Source organism: Bombina bombina, chromosome 6 (assembly GCF_027579735.1).
Source record: "Bombina bombina isolate aBomBom1 chromosome 6, aBomBom1.pri, whole genome shotgun sequence".
Lineage (NCBI taxonomy): Eukaryota > Metazoa > Chordata > Amphibia > Anura > Bombinatoridae > Bombina > Bombina bombina.
The window spans coordinates 1,069,005,548-1,069,026,251 of record NC_069504.1 but is presented as its reverse complement, the minus strand read 5'-3'; the positions used below and the strand labels follow the sequence as shown (position 1 = coordinate 1,069,026,251).

The window sequence follows — 20,704 nt, the reverse complement described above, 5'->3', positions numbered from 1 at the left end:
TGAACATTCATCACCTGTAGCTTCAACATCGGGTGAGGAACAATCCGGATCAGATGGTGAATTTACCTCCCAATTATTGAGGGGTGACCCACCGGAATCCATCAACCAAGCAACCTTACCCAGTAATACTACCAATTTTGATGTAGAATGTGGTCAAGCTGTCAGGCCTAAAACACCTGGCAGTGTGACAGATAATACACCATCTATTCTTAAATCCCATGCTGGGGAAGGGGGGTCTAATATGACATCCGATCATGTAGCTACAAATAAACCGCAGGTTTTTCGGCCTGTTCCAAAAAAACCAAAGGGGGAGGGAAGGATGGGGTTCAGAAACATCGGTATACCCTGAGAGAGACCAAACGCCTAACTTAGGCAGTGTTATAAATTTATCGTCACATTCACTTAATCAAGTTGAAATCAAAGTGTTGAATTATGGCTTGGGTTTTTGCCCTGATAACAGCTTTAATCTATTTAACACCATAGTGGATGTGAATAAATTTATAAGGAAGCTTACCTTACAAAAGCATTTCAACAATCCTGAATCTGCACATCCTAATACAGATATTGAACAAGCAATCAACAGAGCTCCCTCTAGAAGGTCTGCTTTGCCCATGTCTAATATAAATAACTTTCAAGATGTTTGTGATTTAACAACTCTTGAGAGTCTACAAGCAGAATCTGCAATTACAGAAACAACAGCAACAGAGGTTTTTCCTAAATTCAAACCCCAGTCTAAATTTTACCCTATTCACAGTAGAGGTAAAAACCTGGAACTCTATCACAAGAGAGTGGTGGAGGACCTAACTTCTCTCCACTATTCTAAAAAAACCAGTAAACACAACTTGTCTCTACGCGAAAAAGAAGCACTAGCTGCTCTTAAAAACAATAATTCCCTTGTCATTAGGAACTCTGACAAGGGTGGAAGTGTTGTACTCCTTGATAAGGACACATATGTCCATGAAGCCATGAGACAATTGAGAGATCCTGATACATATTCAGTACTCTCATGTGATCCCACCAAAAGATTCCAGAGAGAATTATCACAATTGTTGGATGATGGAAGATTTTTGGACCTCATGGATGACGATACTGTTCAATATCTATATGTTGAGAACCCAGTGGTCCCGATCTTCCATCATTTGCCAAAAGTTCACAAGAGTCTTGAGGAGGTCAAGGGACGTCCGATCGTTTCTGGCATTGGCTCCCTTTTAGAGCCATTGTCAGAATGGTTGGACGCCATCCTGCAACCCATTGTACATTCCTTACACAGTTACATCAGGGATACCACACATATCTTACAGATACTCGATGGTTTTGTCTGGACACCATTGGATAGTTGGCTCACCATCGATGTGGTGTCATTATATTCCACTATCCCCCATGATATGGGCATCATTGCCATTAAACACTTTTTGGAATCTTTTTATTCCATGGATAACCCTGCAGCTGATTTTATCATCAGAGTGACCTCTTTTTTGTTAAAACATAATTATTTTATGTTTGAGGGGGTATTCTATCTGCAGAGACAAGGTACTGCCATGGGGGCAAAATTTGCCCCGTCATATGCTAACATATTTATGGGATGGCTAGAGATTAACTTTGTCTATGCAGATAGAAACCCCTTCATCCATCATATACGATTGTATAAACGTTTCATTGACGATCTGATTATTATTTGGTCCTCTGATGGTAAATCGGCTGAGGATTTCACAGAATTCCTGAACATAAGTGACAATGGAGTGAAATTCACCCATGAATGGCAAAAATCAGAAATCCATTTCTTGGATGTTAACCTTAGGGGAGACACTGACACTGGCACCATTATATCCAATTTGTATAGAAAACCCATTGCAGGAAATACCCTTTTACATCACAAAAGCGCCCACCCTAAACATGTTTTCAAGGGTATCACAAAAGGACAGCTACTTAGGGCTAAAAGGATCTGCAATAGGGAATCTGATTACAAAAAGGAGAGCCAAGAGATAAAAAATAGGTTGCTTGAAAGAGGGTACAACCAATCTTTGGTTGATAACGCCTTGGATGAAGTAACCAAAATTAAAAGAGGTGATGTCCTTCAGAAAAGCACACTTACAAAGTCTGATCACAAAACCAAAAATTGTACACTCTTCATCACCAAGTATTCAACGGAATTCTACGAGATTTGTAGAATTCTCAAGAAATACTTCCCCATGTTATATGGGGACAAAAAACTAAAACCGGTAGTGGAGAGAGGATTCAAATGTGTTTATTCCAGAAATGTCACATTAGGAAACATCCTATCTCCAAGTCAAATAACACAGAATACCAGGCCCACTACTTGGCTCTCTGTAAATGGGACCTATAAGTGTGGAGTCTCAAGATGCAAGGCCTGTGATTTCATCACAGAAGGTAGAAACTTCTACTCTTGTGTTACCAACCACACATATGAAACAAAGGGTTGCATAAAATGCTCCACTAACTATGTAGTTTATGTTATTGAATGTGTTTGTCACAAACTACAGTATGTGGGCATGACGTCTCGAGATATCCGTACCAGAGTACGGGAACATTTGGGCTACATTAGGAACGAAAAGACATGTTCAGAATTAGCCAGACATTTTATTGAAATTCATCATGGAGATGTCAGATCTTTCAAGTGGCGAGCAATTGAGGCCATTAGGAGACCACCAAGAGGTGGGGACAAAGATGCTATTTTAGCACGCCAGGAAGCATTCTGGATTTTCAGACTACGCACTCAGGTCCCTAATGGCTTCAACTCGGAATTTGATCTGATCAATCACTGGTGCTGAATATAATTTAGCATTGTCGCTTTTTTCATTTACCGTATAGTTAACTTTTACACTGGTAAACAACATTCAGAACATTTAAGCCATTCACATTCTTTGGAGAAATCGAATTCCTAATAATAAAAACCTTTTTTTATAATCGAGATAAATACAACATCATATTATGTTGTTTTAGGTTCAATTTCATGTGTTCATATCTTTACTATTAGGGCTTTCTTGGTTATTAGATTTGATTAAATAATAAAAATAATTTATATTGTTTATGCATTGTATTTTGATTGTTCCCGTATTGGTAAATATGAGGGTACCTAGATATTCATATTTGAGAAGTCTTAATTTTGACTGCCTTATGTTTATAACTTTAATGGTTTATCTTTAGTACCCCATTATGTACCACTACATTTGAGGAATTCTCTTCATTAGATTGCATCTCTTGTATCGGTCTTCTAGTATAACCAGGCTCTGTAGTTATATATGCCATAATGTGTTCTTGTCTTTCTGAATGGATTTTGTATGCTCATCAATTGTATTCCTCAATTTTCAGCTTGTTTATTTTGCTTGCTATTGATTGATTTATTTATACTATTGCACATATTTGTATATATTCAATCCATTTTTGGTAACAAAACCATTGTTATTTTCTAATATGACATGCAGCTCTAGTTATAGATTACTAATGTCAAAATTTTCTCTCTCCCCCCCTCTTCTAATTAATTTGACTCTTATTAATGTATGTATTTCAACTTATGTATTATATTACATTTGTCTACATCTATGTTGACAATTTCCTCCATTTGTTTTAACCCAGACAAGGGTTAAAGGGGAGTGGTATTTCTAACCCCTCTGTAGCCAATGAATGTGTAGAGAGTTACTTTTAAACACCCACTTGTAAATACACAGCAGGTCTTAGATTACGGCACACCGCCGAAACTAGTAGGGCCAGCTGTCTCTCTGTTACCGTGCTGGTATACTTTTGGATTTTATCCTCAATAAAGTCATTTGATTCTTCTACAATTGGAACTCTTGAATCTTTTTCTTTTGCTTATATTTACGGACTACAAGGAGTCCGTTCACTCTCAAGAGCCCACAGAGCCTCTACTCCTATTGGTTCTTTACCTGCCGTTCAGTGTTTCCCCTTGTGATAGCTGAAGATTTGACCGGCGCCGGAGCGATCGGATTGGATAAACCTCGCACACCCCCTTTCGGCATGTTCCGATGATGACGTCAGACGCCCAGAAGACTCGGATGGCGTTTAGAGGAAGGTACGTCTAGTGTATAATTCCGCACAGGAGCTGCGGTTCACCGGGATGACGAAACCTGTGACCTGGAAGCTGCCATCACGTCTAGAGTGAAACTTACAAGTGAAGCTGACTATCAGTGGGGTGAGTGTAGAGGCTTATACCCTCTGTCCTTTCTCCTCATATCGTTTGAATGTGAATTACCTCCACTTGCGCTGAGATAAATGGACTTGTGCTTTCCATGGGGATAATACACATTATTACACTTTAACGGCAGGTTCTTGTTTTGGAGTATTTACATAGCCATCACTTTGAGTTACAGTGACTGTGAACCCTGGGGAATACTACTGTGTTATTGTACCCTTCAATGTCCTGTTTGCATTGTGATTGTTATCACCACCTCAATAAAAATATGTTTTATAAAAATATGTAAAATATTAAGATAAATATTTTAAATGACATTATGATTTGTACATGTACTTTAACTTTAGATAAAACCTGAAGAGATAGTTGAGTTTGATAAATGGGGGCTAATGTCTGGGAAACACCTATCCACACTAATACCATCAGACTGATTCACTAACAAATACATTTAGACACATATATACGTATTCATATTAAATATAAGTCACAATCATGGTTTCCACAACAGAAAAAATAAAACATTACTGTACATAGTATCAAATACAAATCTGTGTGCAAATCAGACTTACTCACGGAGAAAGACACCTGTGACAGTGCAAATGTAGTTCCCTTGTCAGGTAGTGTGGCTAGGTATACAGAACCTTAGGCATACGCTGTAGCTCACCCCTGGGCACTGAGCTATGAAACTGTGTGTTATAGCAAGAATTGGTCTGGAAAAATACTGGACATGAAACCTCTACATTTTCTTTCATTCTTCATATACAGCACATGATTTTAAACAACTTTCCAATTTACTTCTATTATCTATTTTGCTTTGTTTTCCTGGTATCTTTTGTTGAAAAGCATATCTAGGTAGGCTCATCTAGCTGCTGATTGGTGATTGCATATAGATATCGCTTATCATTGGATTGTTTATGTGTTTAGCTCCCAGCAGTGCATCGCTGCTCCTTCAAGAGAATGAAGCAATAACACAAGTAAATTGGAAGGTTGTTTAAAATGATATGTTCTATCTGAATTATGAAAGAAAATTTTTGGGTTTCATATCCCTTTAATGTGAATGTGTAATGCAGTGTGTTTATTTTTCACTTTACTGTAATGCTGTATATTTTATCTGTAAATTAAATAAATGTTAATTGGCATTAACTGGATGTGGGCGTCAATATTAAATTTGCATGGATCAGATAAAACATAGAGACTTTTCAATTTATTATGAAATTTACATAATTATCTTGGTTTCCTGTGTTGAAAAACATATCTAGGTAGCTTCAGGAGCAGCAATGCACTAATGTGATCTAGATGATGATTGGTGTCTATGCACGCTTGCCTCTTGTCTTTGGCTCACCAGATGTGTTCAGCTAGGCCCTGGTAGTGCATTGCTGCTCTGAAGCTGACTTTAACTATGTGTTTAACCCATGTGCAGGGTTTAATCATGCAGAGCATTTTATTAGTGCATTATTACTTGCATATAACATATTAGAGCATTTTCTTTTTGCAATTGTATTTCCCTTTAACTGAACTATTTATTTTGTGTATGAATTTGCGATGTTACATTCCTTTGTGCCTTCTCATGATTTTAGGGTGGACCAGACCTCCCCAGTGCTGCTGGAAGACCCAGTGCTAAATTCATTAGCTAAGAAACACAACAAGTCCCCAGCTCAGATAGCACTCCGATACCAAATCCAACGTGGGGTTGTGCCAATTGCGAAGAGCTATAATCCTCAACGGATCAAGGACAATTTTCAGGTTGGGGATACGTTAATTTAGCCTATATTTCTAGAAGCATATTTTCAGTTTTTTGGTTCAAAATAAACACCCACATCTATTAGTAAAATTAAGAGGTTACTATGGATAACTTTAGAAATTAAAGGCACACAATCCAATTTTTTTCTTTCATGATTCAGATAGAGCATGCAATTTTAAGCAACCTTCTAATTTACTCCTATTATCAATTTTTCTTCGTTCTCTTAGTATCTTTATTTGGAAAAGCAGGAATGAAAGCTTAGGAGCCAGCCCATTTTTGGTTCAGAACCCTGGATAGCGTTTCTGATTCATGGCTACATTTAGCCACCAATCAGCAAGCGCTACCCAAGTGCTGAACCTAAAATGAGCCGGCTTCTAAGCTTTCATTCCTGCTTTTTTAAATAAAGATACCAAGAAAATTAAGATTTTTTTTAAATTGGACTAAATTAAAAAGTTGCCAAAAATTGCATGCTCTATCTGAATCAGAAATGTAAACAATTGGGTTATAATGGAAGAAAAAAAATGGGTTTCATGTCCCTTTAAGCAAGATCTATATTTTTTTTTTTGTAAGAATCTATTATTTATTTTGCAAAGTGTTGTTATTGGAATAAATTATTTTTTTCATTGCTCACATAAAATTTACGGCAACACTTGCACACTTCTATCTACCTGTCTGTTATTGCCTTCCTCTGAGAACGTGCATAAGTAATCACCTGATTCGTCAGGGACAAATAGAAGTATTTAATAATCTGTTCAGAGACTTTTTAATTTAGGTAAGATTTTAATATTATTTTATTTGATTTAATATCAATACTGTGCTTTGCTCTCCTGGCGCTGACTTCTAACCATTTTTATTCTAATATACTTTTACCATTAGAATAAAATTCAAATGATGTCTTTAAAAAAAATCTCTATAGTTTTCATCTTCAATTTCCACATTCAGTATGATATAATTTAACATCTATTTAAAACAACAGAAGTCCAAATATTTGACAAACATTCAAATTGAATGTAGAACAAATGCAGGCATCATTAGTTGTTTCAAATAAGTGTGCCAAAATATTCAGCTGACCCCGATTACCACTTGAATTAAAGGGACAGTCTAGCCAAAATTAAACTTTCAAGATTCAGATAGGGCATGTCATTTCAAACCACTTTCCAATTTACTTTTATCATCAAATTTGCTTTGTTCTCTTGGCATTCTTTGTTGAAAGCTAAACCTAGGTAGGCCCATATGCCAATTTCTAAGCTGTTGAAGGCTGCCTCTTATCGCTTAGGCATTTTGACAGTTTTTTACAGCAATGCAGCCATAGTTCATGTGTGCAATATAGATACCATTGTGCTCACTCTCGTTGAGTTACTTAGGAGTCAGCACTGATTGGCTAAAATGTAAGTCTGTCAAAAGAACTGAAATAAGGGGGCCGTTTTCAGAGGATTTGATACAAGGTAATCACATAGGTATAAAAGATAGTAATATGGTATAGGTATAAAAGATATTAATATGATAATATGTTGGTTATGCAATACTGGGGAATGGGTAATAAAGGTATAATCTATATTTTTAAATAATACAAATTCTGGAGTAGACTGTCCCTTTAAATTTAAAAATAACTTTCCAATTTATTATAATCAAACTTACCATTTTTTCACGGCATTCTTTCTTGAAACTGAGCTCCTTTCCATGAAAGCATACTGAGATAGGCTCAGAAGTGTGCGCATGTATTGAGTACTATAAGTATTAAATTGCTACAAACATTGCCTGCATATAGAGCTAAAGACACATGCACACTCCTGAGCCTACCTTAGTATGCTCTCATTAAAAGAGAATAAGTTATAACAAACTGTACCAAGGGATATTAGAACATTTTGGAAAACTGTAAATGTCAGATATATCTATATGAAAAATTAAAGTTTAATTTTGTCTTGATGTCCCTTTAACATCTCTTGTTGTTGCTTATTCTGTTAACATTGATTGACTGATTGCTGCTGTGTAGTCTGGCTGATAGATGGATGAATTACTGGACAAGTAAAATGGTGGTTAATGGAGCATTCAGTGATTCTCTCATTTTCCAGCCCCCTGTATCATGTGATAGACATCAGCCAATCACAGACTAGTATACGTATATCCTGTGAGCTTGTGCACATGCTCAGTAAGATCTTGTTCCCCAGAAAGGAAAGTGTGAATATAAAAAGACTGTGCACAATTTGATAATAGAAGTAAATTCAGAGGCGTAACTAGAAACCACAGGCCCCAGGTGCAAGAATCTAAGAAGGCCCCCCACCCACCCCCAAAAAAGTGAATTTGATACATATTTTTTTTTTTTTTTTACATTTAAAGGGACATGAAACCCCATTTTTTTCTTTCATGATTTAGAAAGAGCATGACATTTTAAACAACTTTCTAATTTACTTCTATTATCTAATTTGCTTTAATCTCTTGATATACGTTGGTGAAAAGCATATCTAGGTAGGCTAAGTAACTGCTGATTGGTTGCTGCACATGGATGCCTCACCCATGGGCATTGCTATTTCTTCAACAAAGGATATCTAAAGAATGAATCAAATTAGATAATAAACGTAAATTGGAATGTTGTTTAAAATTGTGTTCTCTACTTGAATGATGAAATAAAAATTTTGGGTTTAGTGTCCCTTTAACACAGAAATAAAATGTGAATCAGATTATGTCTGCAAAAGGAGGTACCCTGTGCCCACAGTCTGTGAGATGGTCTGACCCCCCATTACTGTATATAGTGACACTATTTAACCCACCAGTACTGTATATAGTGAGTCAGTGACACAGTCTGTAATCTGCCGGTGAGATGGCTGACCTGACCCTACCCACCCCAGTACTTTATAAAGTATCCACAGTAGCCTGTGACATGGTCCAGCCCCCCGTACTGTATATAGTGGTACTGTATAGACTGACACTGTTTACCCCCCCCCATGCTGTAGTAACAAGGTCTTTCATTTGCTGGTTCCACAAACATACATACACACACACACACATACATGCATAAATACACACACAGTCACATACATACACACACACACACACACATAAACACCAATGGGTAAAACAGAAACACTAACCCCTGTAGTCAGAGACACTAGTGAAGCATCATGTCACACTCACATGATATCAGTGCAGGCAGTGGCAGGTCAACTTTTTTTATTGTAAACCTCTGCACCCCCTGTAGTTTCGCCCCTGAGTAAATTGGAAAGTGTCTTAAAACTGCATACTCGTTCTAAATCATAAACGTTTATTTTGACTTGAGTGTCCCTTTAAGAGAGCTAGGTGGGGAGAGAAGTATGTAAACCCTCCATCTCAGCTACCTGTAGTCCTAAAAAAAAAACAAGACCAACCATTTGAATGGCATGTCTTGGGGGTATAATGTTTATTTTATTTAAGACATATTTTTTACAAAATAAAAGAGAACTTCACTTACCCACACTATCTGCAGGCTGGGGGTCTCTAGGCGCTTATAAGATGTAAATAAAAAGGCCTATGGAATAAGACCCTGGTAACCCCTTGTTTTAAGCCCAGAAGCCCCACTCAAAAATAAAGCCCCTTTTGGTTTCACTATAGAGCTTAGAAAAAAACACACTCACACACTATTTTTACAACCTTTTTTTAAATTAAAATTGTAATAAAAATACACACTTTCTTGAACACATTTTGTTGTAGAGTTCTCATGGGTTGTGACCTGTGTTCCTTCTAAGGCCATATTTTGGGAGTGGCCCAGCAGTGACAGTTAAAAAGGGAAGTATACCTTGCAGTCTGCATTGTGCAGTGTTTGCTAATTGTTCTTATCAGGCCCGAAATTAAGAGATTACTTTTTAAAGAATCATATTTGTAAATGTGCAAACAAAAATAATTATGTGAATTCAAATTTGTACATTAATGATCTAGGTAGATGGCTAGATGAAGAAAAGTACTTTTAAAAGGTTGACATATGTTTATTTGATATTTTCCCCAACCAAGAGCACCACTTCAAATATAGTGTACAAATGTTACCATCTGTCAGCTGTACTTGTGGATTTTGAAAATGCTGTACTCTATATGGTCTTGGTGGAACCATAAGCTGTGGTACTCATACCATTAGATCTGGTTAAATGCAGGATTTAAGCTTGTTGAAATGCATTTCAAAATTAAGTCAGCTGTAGTGTAAACTGAACAGTGTTAATTTAACCTGTCTCATTTCAAACACTGAGAAATCTTAGTCTGAGAGTATAACATGTAAAATCTTAGCTAAAATGCCTCCTTGCATCTGGAAAGTCCTTGTATAAAGGGGTAGTAAACTGGAATGTAATTAAAATATATATATTAATAAAAAAAACTTCATATCTGCCAAAAGGGCACCTACTATTTGTGTATTGAGGAGGAAACATTTCTACATGGCTTTAAATATAGAATATCTACAGCATTGTCAAATAATCATAAATACACTGCTCCATATTGCTAAAAACTACAACTACTACCACACTGAAGTTACAGTCCGAAATTGCACAAAGAAATAAAAAACATTTACTAAGTAAGTCCTACCTTCTCTGCAAATGAAAGTGGTCTGCCGTCTGACTCAGGCACACACTGTACAAATGTAAGCGCCAAGTTTGTCTCACACTGTGCATAGTGGTTTAGTGCACACTCAGAAATCGTCTCAAATGCTAATGCTTTACTCCTTGTAATAACATTTCCAACGCTCAATAGCACTCTGCTGTAGTACCCTCTGGTGGCTGCCAAAATGTAAAAAAATAAAATAATAGTTGTTCTTGCCTCATGGGACCCCCTGGCCTGTTGGGCCCCAGACAGGAGTCACCCCTGTCACCCCCTGATGGTAGCTCTGACTCTTATTAACTGTTTTACTGCTGGGTCGCTCATAAAATGTGGCCTTAGAGGGAATACTGGTCCTAACATATGCATAAAATAATAGTATAGTTTAAATCTGTTTGGTCAGCTGAATAAAACAATATATAGAACGTGTAGGTTTCTCACTGAATATGACCTATAGCAAGGCTTAAATGTGAGCAGCATCTAAAAACTCCTAAAAAGTTCAGCATGGGGGGGCAAGGGTTAATACTGATTGAGTACTACTGACTAGATGCATTACTGTTTCTGTATTTGGTCAGGTATGAGTTTCTCTGTAATTTGTCATTGTGTTGCTTTGGTAAAGTTGCTTACTGAGCAATAATACAATGTTTTTGCAGGTCTTTGACTTCCAGCTGTCTCAAGAGGACATGGAAACTATTAATGGACTGAACAGAAATCTGCGTTATGTGATAATACCAGAGTAAGTATTTCTTGGGTCCTCTATATTTTCTAACACAGTTAAATTCATTTGAAATTCATACCTTTTCTGTCATCCAGCAAAAGTCTGTAAGCTGCTGGGATAGCTCAGTGGGCTGATTGGTCATTTGTGGTACCTACTCCTACTGTAGGCATTACAGATCTAATTCCAGCATTTTATTTCCAGAGGTTATTGATGCATTGACTAGTATTACGCTACATAATAGGCATTTAAACAGCCTTAATGTGCTGTGCAATAATGATTAAAATTGTTTTCAAGAGGATAAATAAATGAACAAAATCACTCGAACCTTTGCAAAAAAATGTTTTCTAGTGGACTAGGATACTGTTTGTGTAGTTCAGGGGAGTATTTTGGTTTAATGCTACCCTGCGTAGTGAGAAATCTGCTGCCCCCAAAAATGTCATCTATCTATCTTCTTCTGTAAGCACATATAAACCACTCCTCTCTCCTTGGATAGCATGGGAGCTTCAAGGCATATGACACCAAGCCAAGCGGTTCTTAAAATATGTTGCGCTCCTAAAATTCTGATGGCACAGGGCTGGTTGGCCTACACCAAAAGTTGGTCTCTTAATGCAAAGTTTCTAACACATTAATTTGATTGAGAGTCCTGAGAATTCATTGAAGATCCATATGAAAAATAGGTTTCTCATGGAATAGAGTCTGAAAACCAAACAGTACAAACAACTTGTAATAGATTTGGATACAGCCCATGGTGCATAAACAGGTGCTGCTTCAGTGTACACGAGCCAAACGCTATTGGGACAATCAGCTGATCTGATCAGTACCATATTGAAAATAAAATGGTCTTGGTCTTTATTTTGATGGTCTTCGATTACATGTCATGTTGGAATATTCCCGAGCTGGACAGCTCAGTCACACAATATTCACATCTGTTTGTAAATTATTTTCATTTTACCCAAAGAAGCTCTTACTTGATTAAGTTATTAATTAATTGCTTTCATTGAGGGACAAATAATACATAATAGCATAAAGCCACATACCAAATCTGTGTAGTATTTTATGTATAATGTTCAATGTATATGTATGTACGAAAATGGTAAATACCTTACTTCTATTCCTTCCAATGTTTTTATTTTTTAACCCCTCCGCCTGCCCACTTCAATTTTTTATTTTTTCCTGAGGTGACATTTTCTCCTCCCATCCAATCAGGTCGCTAGCCACACGGCAGCTCTGCAGCATCTTTTGCTAGTGAGCCGATTGGATGGGAGGTGAAAATGCCACCTCAGGAAAAAAAAAAACATTAATGAATTGGGCAGGCGGAGGGCGGTTAAAAATAAAAACAATGGAAAGTTTAAAAGGTATTTCCATTATCGTACATATATTTACATTGAGCGTTATACATAAAATACTACACAGATTTAGAATTTGACTTTATGATTAGTTAAATTTGCCATCATTTTAACTTACAAGTCTAAAGCACCCTGCAATGCTTACAAATTATATATAAATTCAAATTTGCTTTATTATTACTTGAATATATTGGCATTTTGACTTAAATTTTAGTTAGCATTTAACCACAAACATTCGGCTAGATTACGGGTTTTGCGTTATGAGTAAAAAAGCCTCATAACGCTGCTTTTTCACTACCGCTGGTATTACGAGTCTTGCAGGTATAGCTGTACCACACATTTTGTGGGCCGTAATGCAACGTAACTACCGCAGCTTTCAAAAAGTCCTTTTTTTCAATGGGACTTCCATAGCGCTGGTATTACGAGTTTGCCTGTCCGGCCAAAAAGTGAGCGGTAAAGCCTATAACTACAAGATCCATACCGTAAACTGAAAGTCAGTAGTTATGGCTTTTATGTTACAAATCCGTAACATAAAACTCATAACTAAAGTGCTAAAAAGTACACTAACACCCATAAACTACCTATTAACCCCTAAACCGAGGCCCTCCTGCATTGCAAACACTAAAATAAAATTATTAACCCCTAATCTGCTGCTCCCGACATCGCCACCACTATAATAAACATATTAACCCCTAAACCGCCGTACTCCCGCATTGAAAACACTAGTTAAATATTATTAACCCCTAATCTGCTGTCCCTAACATCGCCGCAGCCTACATTAATGTTATTAACCCCTAATCTGCTACCCCCCAAATCTCCACCACTATACTAAAGTTATTAACCCCTAAACCTAACCCTAACACCCACTAATTTTAACATAATTTAATTTATTCCAAATAAAAATTACAATTACTACCGAAATTATTCATATTTAAAACTAAATAAATACTTACCTGTAAAATAAAACCTTAGCTAGCTACAATATTACTAATAATTATATTGTATCTAGCTTATGTTTTATTTTTATTTCACAGGTAAGTTTGTATATTTTTTAACTAGGTAGACTAGTTACTAAATAGTTATTAACTATTTACTAGCTACCTAGTTAAAATAAATACAAATTTACCTGTAAAATAAAACCTAACCTGTCTTACACTAACACCTAACCTTATACTACAATTAAATAAATTAAATTAATTAAATACAATTAACTAAATTACAAAAAACCCCACTAAATTACACAAAATAAAAAAGAAATGATCAATTATTTAAACTAATTAAACCTAATCTAATAGCCCTATCAAAATAAAAAAGCTCCCCAAAATAAAAAAACGTAGCCTAAACTAAACTGCCAATAGCCCTTAAAAGGACCTTTTGTGGGGCATTGCCCAAAGAAATCAGTTCTTTTACCTATAAAAAACATACAAACAACCCCCCAACAGTAAAAATCACCACCATCACAACCAAACCCCCCAAATAAAATCCTATCTAAAAAAAATAAGCTCCCCATTGCCCTGAAAGGGGCATTTGGATGGGCATTGCCCTTAAATGGGAATTTAGCTCTTTTTCAGGCCAAACCCTAAGCTAAAAATAAAACCCACCCAATAAACCCTTAAAAAAACCTTACACTAACCCCCAAAGCTCCACTTACAGTTTTTAAAGACCGGACATCTATCCTCAACGAAGCCGGGAGAAGTCTTCATCCAAGCGGCAAGAAGTCCTCAACGAAGTCGGGAGAAGTCTTCATCCAAGCTGCAAGAAGTGTTCTTCCAGGCGGGCAGAAATCTTCATCCAGACGGCATCTTCTATCTTCATCCTTCCAAAGCGGAGCAGCTCCATCTTCAAGACATCCGGCGCGGAGCATCCTCTTCTTTTGACGGCTACTGAAGAATGAAGGTTCCTTTAAGGGATGTCATCCAAGATGGCGTCGCTTGAATTCCGATTGGCTGATAGAATTCTATCAGCCAATCAGAATTAAAGTTGAAAAAAATCCTATTGGCTGATGCAATCAACCAATAGGATTGAGCTTCAATCCTATTGGCTGATCCAATCAAATCTTCATGTGTTTCATTTTCACAAGAAGAAATGCGGCTCTGAAAAGAGTGGAACGCTGCAAGCAGCCACCTTTTCCACATTGGATTCATAATGATCTGAATGCCCTGTAGTGAACCTACTCACCAGAGGGCCCTGGTGCAAAATGATGTTTGCCCCCACAAGTAACTTAGTATTAAGCAATATTAATAATATTCTTGCTGCTCTATAAACTGATATTGAGGATAGACAGATAGATAGATAGATAGATAGATAGATAGATAGATAGATAGATAGACCTGCAACCTTCCCTAATAAATGTTCCTCTCCATTAGAATTTTACAGATTCTGCAAATGGCAATGTATAGACTGGTTGCTATTGGGCCCTGGTGCCACCACACCTTCTGTACCAATGGTAGTTCTGCCCCATGAATGCCCGCAACTATTGTAAACTGATTTCTTATTGTGGGATACCTTTGTACTGATTAGGGATGGGCGAATGTTTCTAAAAATTCGAAATTTAAAACGAATTTTGATACATTCGTTCGTTCGAATCGAATTTTGAATGTTTATATAACATTCTATTTTCGAATTTTCGTTTTTGAATTTTTCAATAAAATTTGAAAATATTTGTTTAGCTATGTATTCATTCGATTTTGAAATGTAATATTCGAATTTGAATGCTACATTTGAATGTCACATTCAAATTCGAAATAGTATTTCTAGTCTAATACTGTGTTTTTTAAATGTAATATTCAAATTCAAATGTGACATTCGAATTTGAATGTAAGATTCGAATTTGAAATAGTATTTCTAGTTAACAACTATGTTTAATAAATGTGATGTTCGATTTGAGTGTGATATTCGATTCAAATGTGACATTTAAATTCGAAATAGTGTTTCTAGTCTACAATTGTGTTTTATAAATGTAATATTCAAATTCAAAAGTGACATTCAAATTCGATTGTGACATTCGAAAACTGTAAATAACATTCGAAAATCGAATTTTTAAGAATATTCGTTCTTATCAACATTCTATTATGTAAATGGAATTTCTACAATAACATTCGTTCTAACATTCAAATTCGAATATAAACACATTCGCCCATCCCTAGTACTGATAATACTAGGATTCTAGTAGTTTTTTTATTATTATAATAAGTAAAGATCAGTTCTGCCAATTGTAAGGCAGCAAATTGTTGCAACTTTCCCTACAGCAGCGCACTCACAGTCTGAGAGAAGCTACCATGCTAATTACAGGGGGGTTACCTGGCAGCACTACTATTGCAGGTAGTAAAAATATGAAAAATGCTTGTGTTAAATACTTTATATAGGGGTTTAACCCCTTCATGACCTTAGGATGTCCTTAACGGCGCTGGCATGCAACAGCCTATATTTTTTGTCATCCTGCAGCCTCCAACTTTTGTTAAATGTGAAATTGGACGGGGGGGGGGGCATGCCCAGCATTGTAGGTAGCCCCCATGATCTGATCCCAGGCTTGAAATCACGTGACCGCATGTTCTTACCTTCAATGTGTTCCTAATGATGCATTTCTGGAATGTATTACATTTTTTACAAATTACTCTTTTACCTGCTTTTGCCTTTTGCATCTGAATAATTCAGTACTGCAGTAATGGTACAGAAAAGCTATCTGTAAACGAGATCCAGCATAAGAAATTACACTCCCAGTGCAGTTTAGAAATAGGTCAAAAAAATAATAAAAAAAATTGTTATCTCAGACAGAGATAAGATAAGACATTTAACTAGATTGCGAGTTTTGTGCTAAACTGGGTGTGAAAATAAGACAAAAAAAATTGCGTTTTTGCACCTTTAATAGCGCAGCCATTACGAGTAACTGAAAAACCTCCTTGTACTCTGCATTATGGTGTGTTAAGCTCCATACTGCACAAAAGCCAAGGGCTCAGTTTATGTACTCGTGCATGCTTTCCCCCATAGACATCAATGGGGAGAAAGTGTTATTTTTTTTTCTAATACCTGCAATTGCGGAATGGCAAATCTCTGTAATGCAACCCCTTTAAAGTCTAAGATGAAAACAAAAGTTAAGTTTAAACCTAACATAAACCCCTAGTCTAAACAACCCTAGTCTGCCACCCCTGACAACGTCGACAGTAAATAAAATTATTAACCCCTAATCCACCGCTCCCCGACATCGCTGACGCTAAATAAAGTTATTATCCCCTAATCCACCACTCCCCGACATCGCAGACACTAAATAGATCTATTAACCCCTAAACCGCCAGCCCCCACATCGTTATTACTAAACTAAACCTATTAATCCCTAATCCGCTGCTCCCCGACATCGCAAAAGACTAAATTAAACTATTAACCCCTAAAACTAACACCCCCTAACTTTCAATTAACATTACAATATATTTATCTTTAAACAAATAAAAACTTACCTGTGAAATAAAAAAGTTTAAACTATAAATTAACCTAACATATCTATTCTAATAAAATAAAAAAACTACCAATTAAAAACCTAAATTGCAAATTTAAAAAAACGAATACTACGAAAAAAAAATTAAAAAATTCTAAGATTACAAAAACTAATAAATACTAAAATTACGAAAAATAAAAAACTTTAAGATTACAAAAAATAATAAACTAAATTATCAAAAATAAAAACAATTACACCTAATCTAATAGCCCTATAAAAACAAAAAAGCCCCCCAAAATAAAAACACCCCATAACCTACAATAAATTACCAATAGCCCTTAAAAGGGCCTTTTGTAGGGCATTGCCCTAAGTTAAACAGCTCTTTTACCTAGAAAAAAATACAAAGTCCCCCTACAGTAAAACCCACCACCCACCCAACCCCCCAACATAAAAAACCTAAGTCTAAAGGGGCATTTGTATGGGTATTGCCCTTAAAAGGGTATTCAGCTCTTTTACACTGCCCTTAAAGGGCATTCAACTCTTTTACACTGCCCTTTAAAGCCCTAATCTAAAAAAAAAAAACACCCAAAAAAATAGACCTAACTCTAACCCCAGAAAAACTACTCACGGTTCCTGAAGTCCGGGCATCCATCCTTATCTAGGCGGTGAGAAGTCTTCATCCAGGCGGCGACACCTTCATCCATCTTGGGGATGTCTTCTATCTTCATCCCGGCGTCGCGGAGCTATCCTGGACGGCGATGACATCCTACGCAGAGCTTCCTCTTCATATACCATCACCGCCGTACACTGAAGTTTAATGCAAAGTACCCGTTTCAAAATGGTGTACCTTGCATTCCTATTGGCTGATTTGATTATTCAAATTAGCCAATAGGATGAGAGCTACTGAAATCCTATTAGCTGATTTGAACATCCAATAGGATTTCAGAATCTCTCATACTATTGGCTGATTTGAACAGGTAAGTTTTTATTTATTTAAAGATAGTTATATGGTAATTTTAATTTAAATTTAGGGGTGTGTTAGGTTTAGGGGTTAATAGTTTAGTGTTTTGCGATGTGGGGGCTGGAGGTTTAGGGGTTAATAGGTTTAGTTTATTAGTAATGAAGTGGGGGTCGCACGATTTAGGGTTAATAGGTTTATTTAGTGTTGTGATGTTGGGGGCGGTGGATTAGGGGTCAATAGGTTTATTTAATGCTCGCAATGTGGATGGACAGCAGTTTAGGGGTTAATAAGTTTAATATAGTGTTTGCAATGTGGGAGGGTGGCGGTTTATGGGTTAATAGGTAGTTTATGGGTGTTAGTGTAATTTGTAACATTTTATGAGTTTTGTGAAACACTTTTGTTTCGCAAAATCCATAACTACTGGTCTCAGATTGCGGAATGGGCTCCAACGCAAGCATTTTAGCCGGACCGCACAACCAGTAATACGAGAGCTATGAAAATCCTGCACTCAAGTCATTTTTTTGAGTGCTGAATGGACATTGCGTTACAGGCTAAAATGCTTCCGGTATAGCTACACTGCCGCGACTCGTAATATGCGTTACTGGCCATTCCATGCACAATTGCCAATTTTTCAGCAGTATAGCCATACTGCAACACTTGTAATCTAGCCGTTTGTGTTTATATTTACTTATAAGATAACAAGGTCTGTTTTGCTTGTAAGCTCAGCCCATTTTAATGGGTTATAGTTGCAAAGATTAAAGACAGCTATTTCATATACTAAATTTAACCTAAAGGAACAATTACACATATTTTATACTCTGCAGCTGGTATAACACATCTTTGGAAACACATTAAAGGGACATGAAACCCAAAATATTTATTTCATGATTCAGATAGAGAATACAATTTCAAACAACTTTCCAGTTTACTTCTATTATTTAATTTGCTTCTTTCGCTTGTTATCCTTTGCTGAAATGTTTATCTAGGCAAGTTCATGTGCAGCAGAGGACCTATGTCAGGGGTGTCCAAACTTTGCTCTCCAGAGGTTTTGGAACTACATTTCCCATGATGCTCAGCTAGATAAAATGCTGGCTGAGCATCATCGGAAATGTAGTTCCAAAACCTCTGGAGAGCAAAGTTTGGACACTCCTGACCTATGTTCTAGCTGTTGATTGGTGGCTGCATATATAAACTGATTGTCATTGGCTCACCCATGTGTTCTATTAGAAACCAGTAGTGCATTGCTGCTCCTTCAACAAATGATACCAAGAGAATAAAATAGATTAGATAATAGACGTAAATTAGAAAGTTGTTTAAAATTGTATTTTCTATCTGAATCATGAAAGAACATGTTTGGGTTTCATGTCCCTTTAAGGGAAACAAAACCTACAGCATACGTCCCTTTAACCTAGGGTTGCTGGTTTCTGATACTATTAATGTTGATATTATTTCTGTACTATGGAAAACATTAACAATATTGCTTTTTATTAAATAGTGATTTTTATTATTTAGGAAGGATACATTTACCAGTAAGTTAAATTAATTCATGTGACTTGGTTAATTTGTGACTTATTGCTACAGCAATTGTTGATACCGTCTTGTGCTAGTTCTTATTATTCTCAAATCTCAAAGAATCTACCTTGCTTATTAGGTTTTGCATGCACCTGTTCTAGATTATTTATAAAGTAGAACTAAATGTTTCTTTAAGCCATTCTTGCTTTTCTTTATTTACAGTTTTGCAGATCACCCACAGAATCCATTCAGTGAGGAATTCTGAGAAATATACAACCATATGAAAATATTAAAAAAGGAAAATTTGTGCTAAGATTGTGGTGAATATTGTTGTGTAAGTCTCATAACATATGGAGTATTCAGCTTTAAAATTGTTTTTATTCTTAAAAAATAATAGTTATATAAAATTAATTTAGTTTCAGATGTTTTATTTTACCTGCTGAAGCAATTCAACATAATTGTTTTATTATTGTTCAATCAATGAAGAGCCAACATAGTACGCAGTGCTAGGTATAATTGTACGGAACGATAGACAGCTACATGAATCAGAACACAGGGATATATAGCAGGACTTGGGAAATCTTCACTGCAGTTTTTATTTTCAGTTCTCAGAACTTTAAAACCCATAATTTTACTGCGATTTTTATTTTCACTTTGTATAATTAAATCATTTATATTATAATCTCAAAGTGTTTTGTGTTCTTTTAAGATTCATACTCTGTAGGGTTTTTTTTTTTTTGAGGACTATAAAAGAAAAATATACACTCAGGCATTAAGAACAATGTTATCTTTCAAAGTTACAGAATGTTCCTGCAAACAGTATTAAAGGGACAGTCAACACCAGAATTGTTGTTGCTTGAAGGGATACTAACCCCACGTTTTTTCTTTCATGATTCAGATAGAGCATGCATTTTTAAGCAACTTTCTAATTTACTCCTATTATCAATTTTTCTTTGTTCTCATGTTATCTTGATTTGAAAAAGCAGTAATAAAAGGTTAGGAGCCGGCCCATTTTTTAGTTCAGCACCTTCGTAGAGCTGCTGATTGGTTTGCTACATTTAGCCACAAATCAGCAAGTGCTACCCATGTGCTGAAAAAAAAATGGTCTGGCTCTAAAGCTTACAATACTGCTTTTTCAAATCAAGATAGCATGAGAACAAAGAAAAAATAATAATAGGAGTAAATTAGAAAGGTGCTTAAAATCTGAATCATGAAAGAAAAAAATTGGGTTTAGTATCCCTTTAAAAAGATAGACAATCCCTTTATTACCCATTCCCC

At 36.2% G+C, this 20,704-nt stretch overlaps 1 protein-coding gene across 1 annotated transcript in view; it reads left to right on the top strand.

Annotated features, from left to right (window-relative positions):
- LOC128664185 (prostaglandin-E(2) 9-reductase) overlaps nt 1–20,108 on the top strand; it is a 71,718-nt gene extending 51,610 nt beyond the window's left edge. The window contains exons 7-9 of the mRNA XM_053718948.1: nt 5,746–5,911; nt 11,114–11,196; nt 19,649–20,108. Coding sequence (XP_053574923.1) covers nt 5,746–5,911; nt 11,114–11,196; nt 19,649–19,691 — 292 coding nt within the window. The 3' untranslated portion in view covers nt 19,692–20,108. The remainder of the gene's footprint in view (nt 1–5,745; nt 5,912–11,113; nt 11,197–19,648) is intronic.
- The last annotated feature ends 596 nt before the right edge of the window (nt 20,109–20,704 follow it).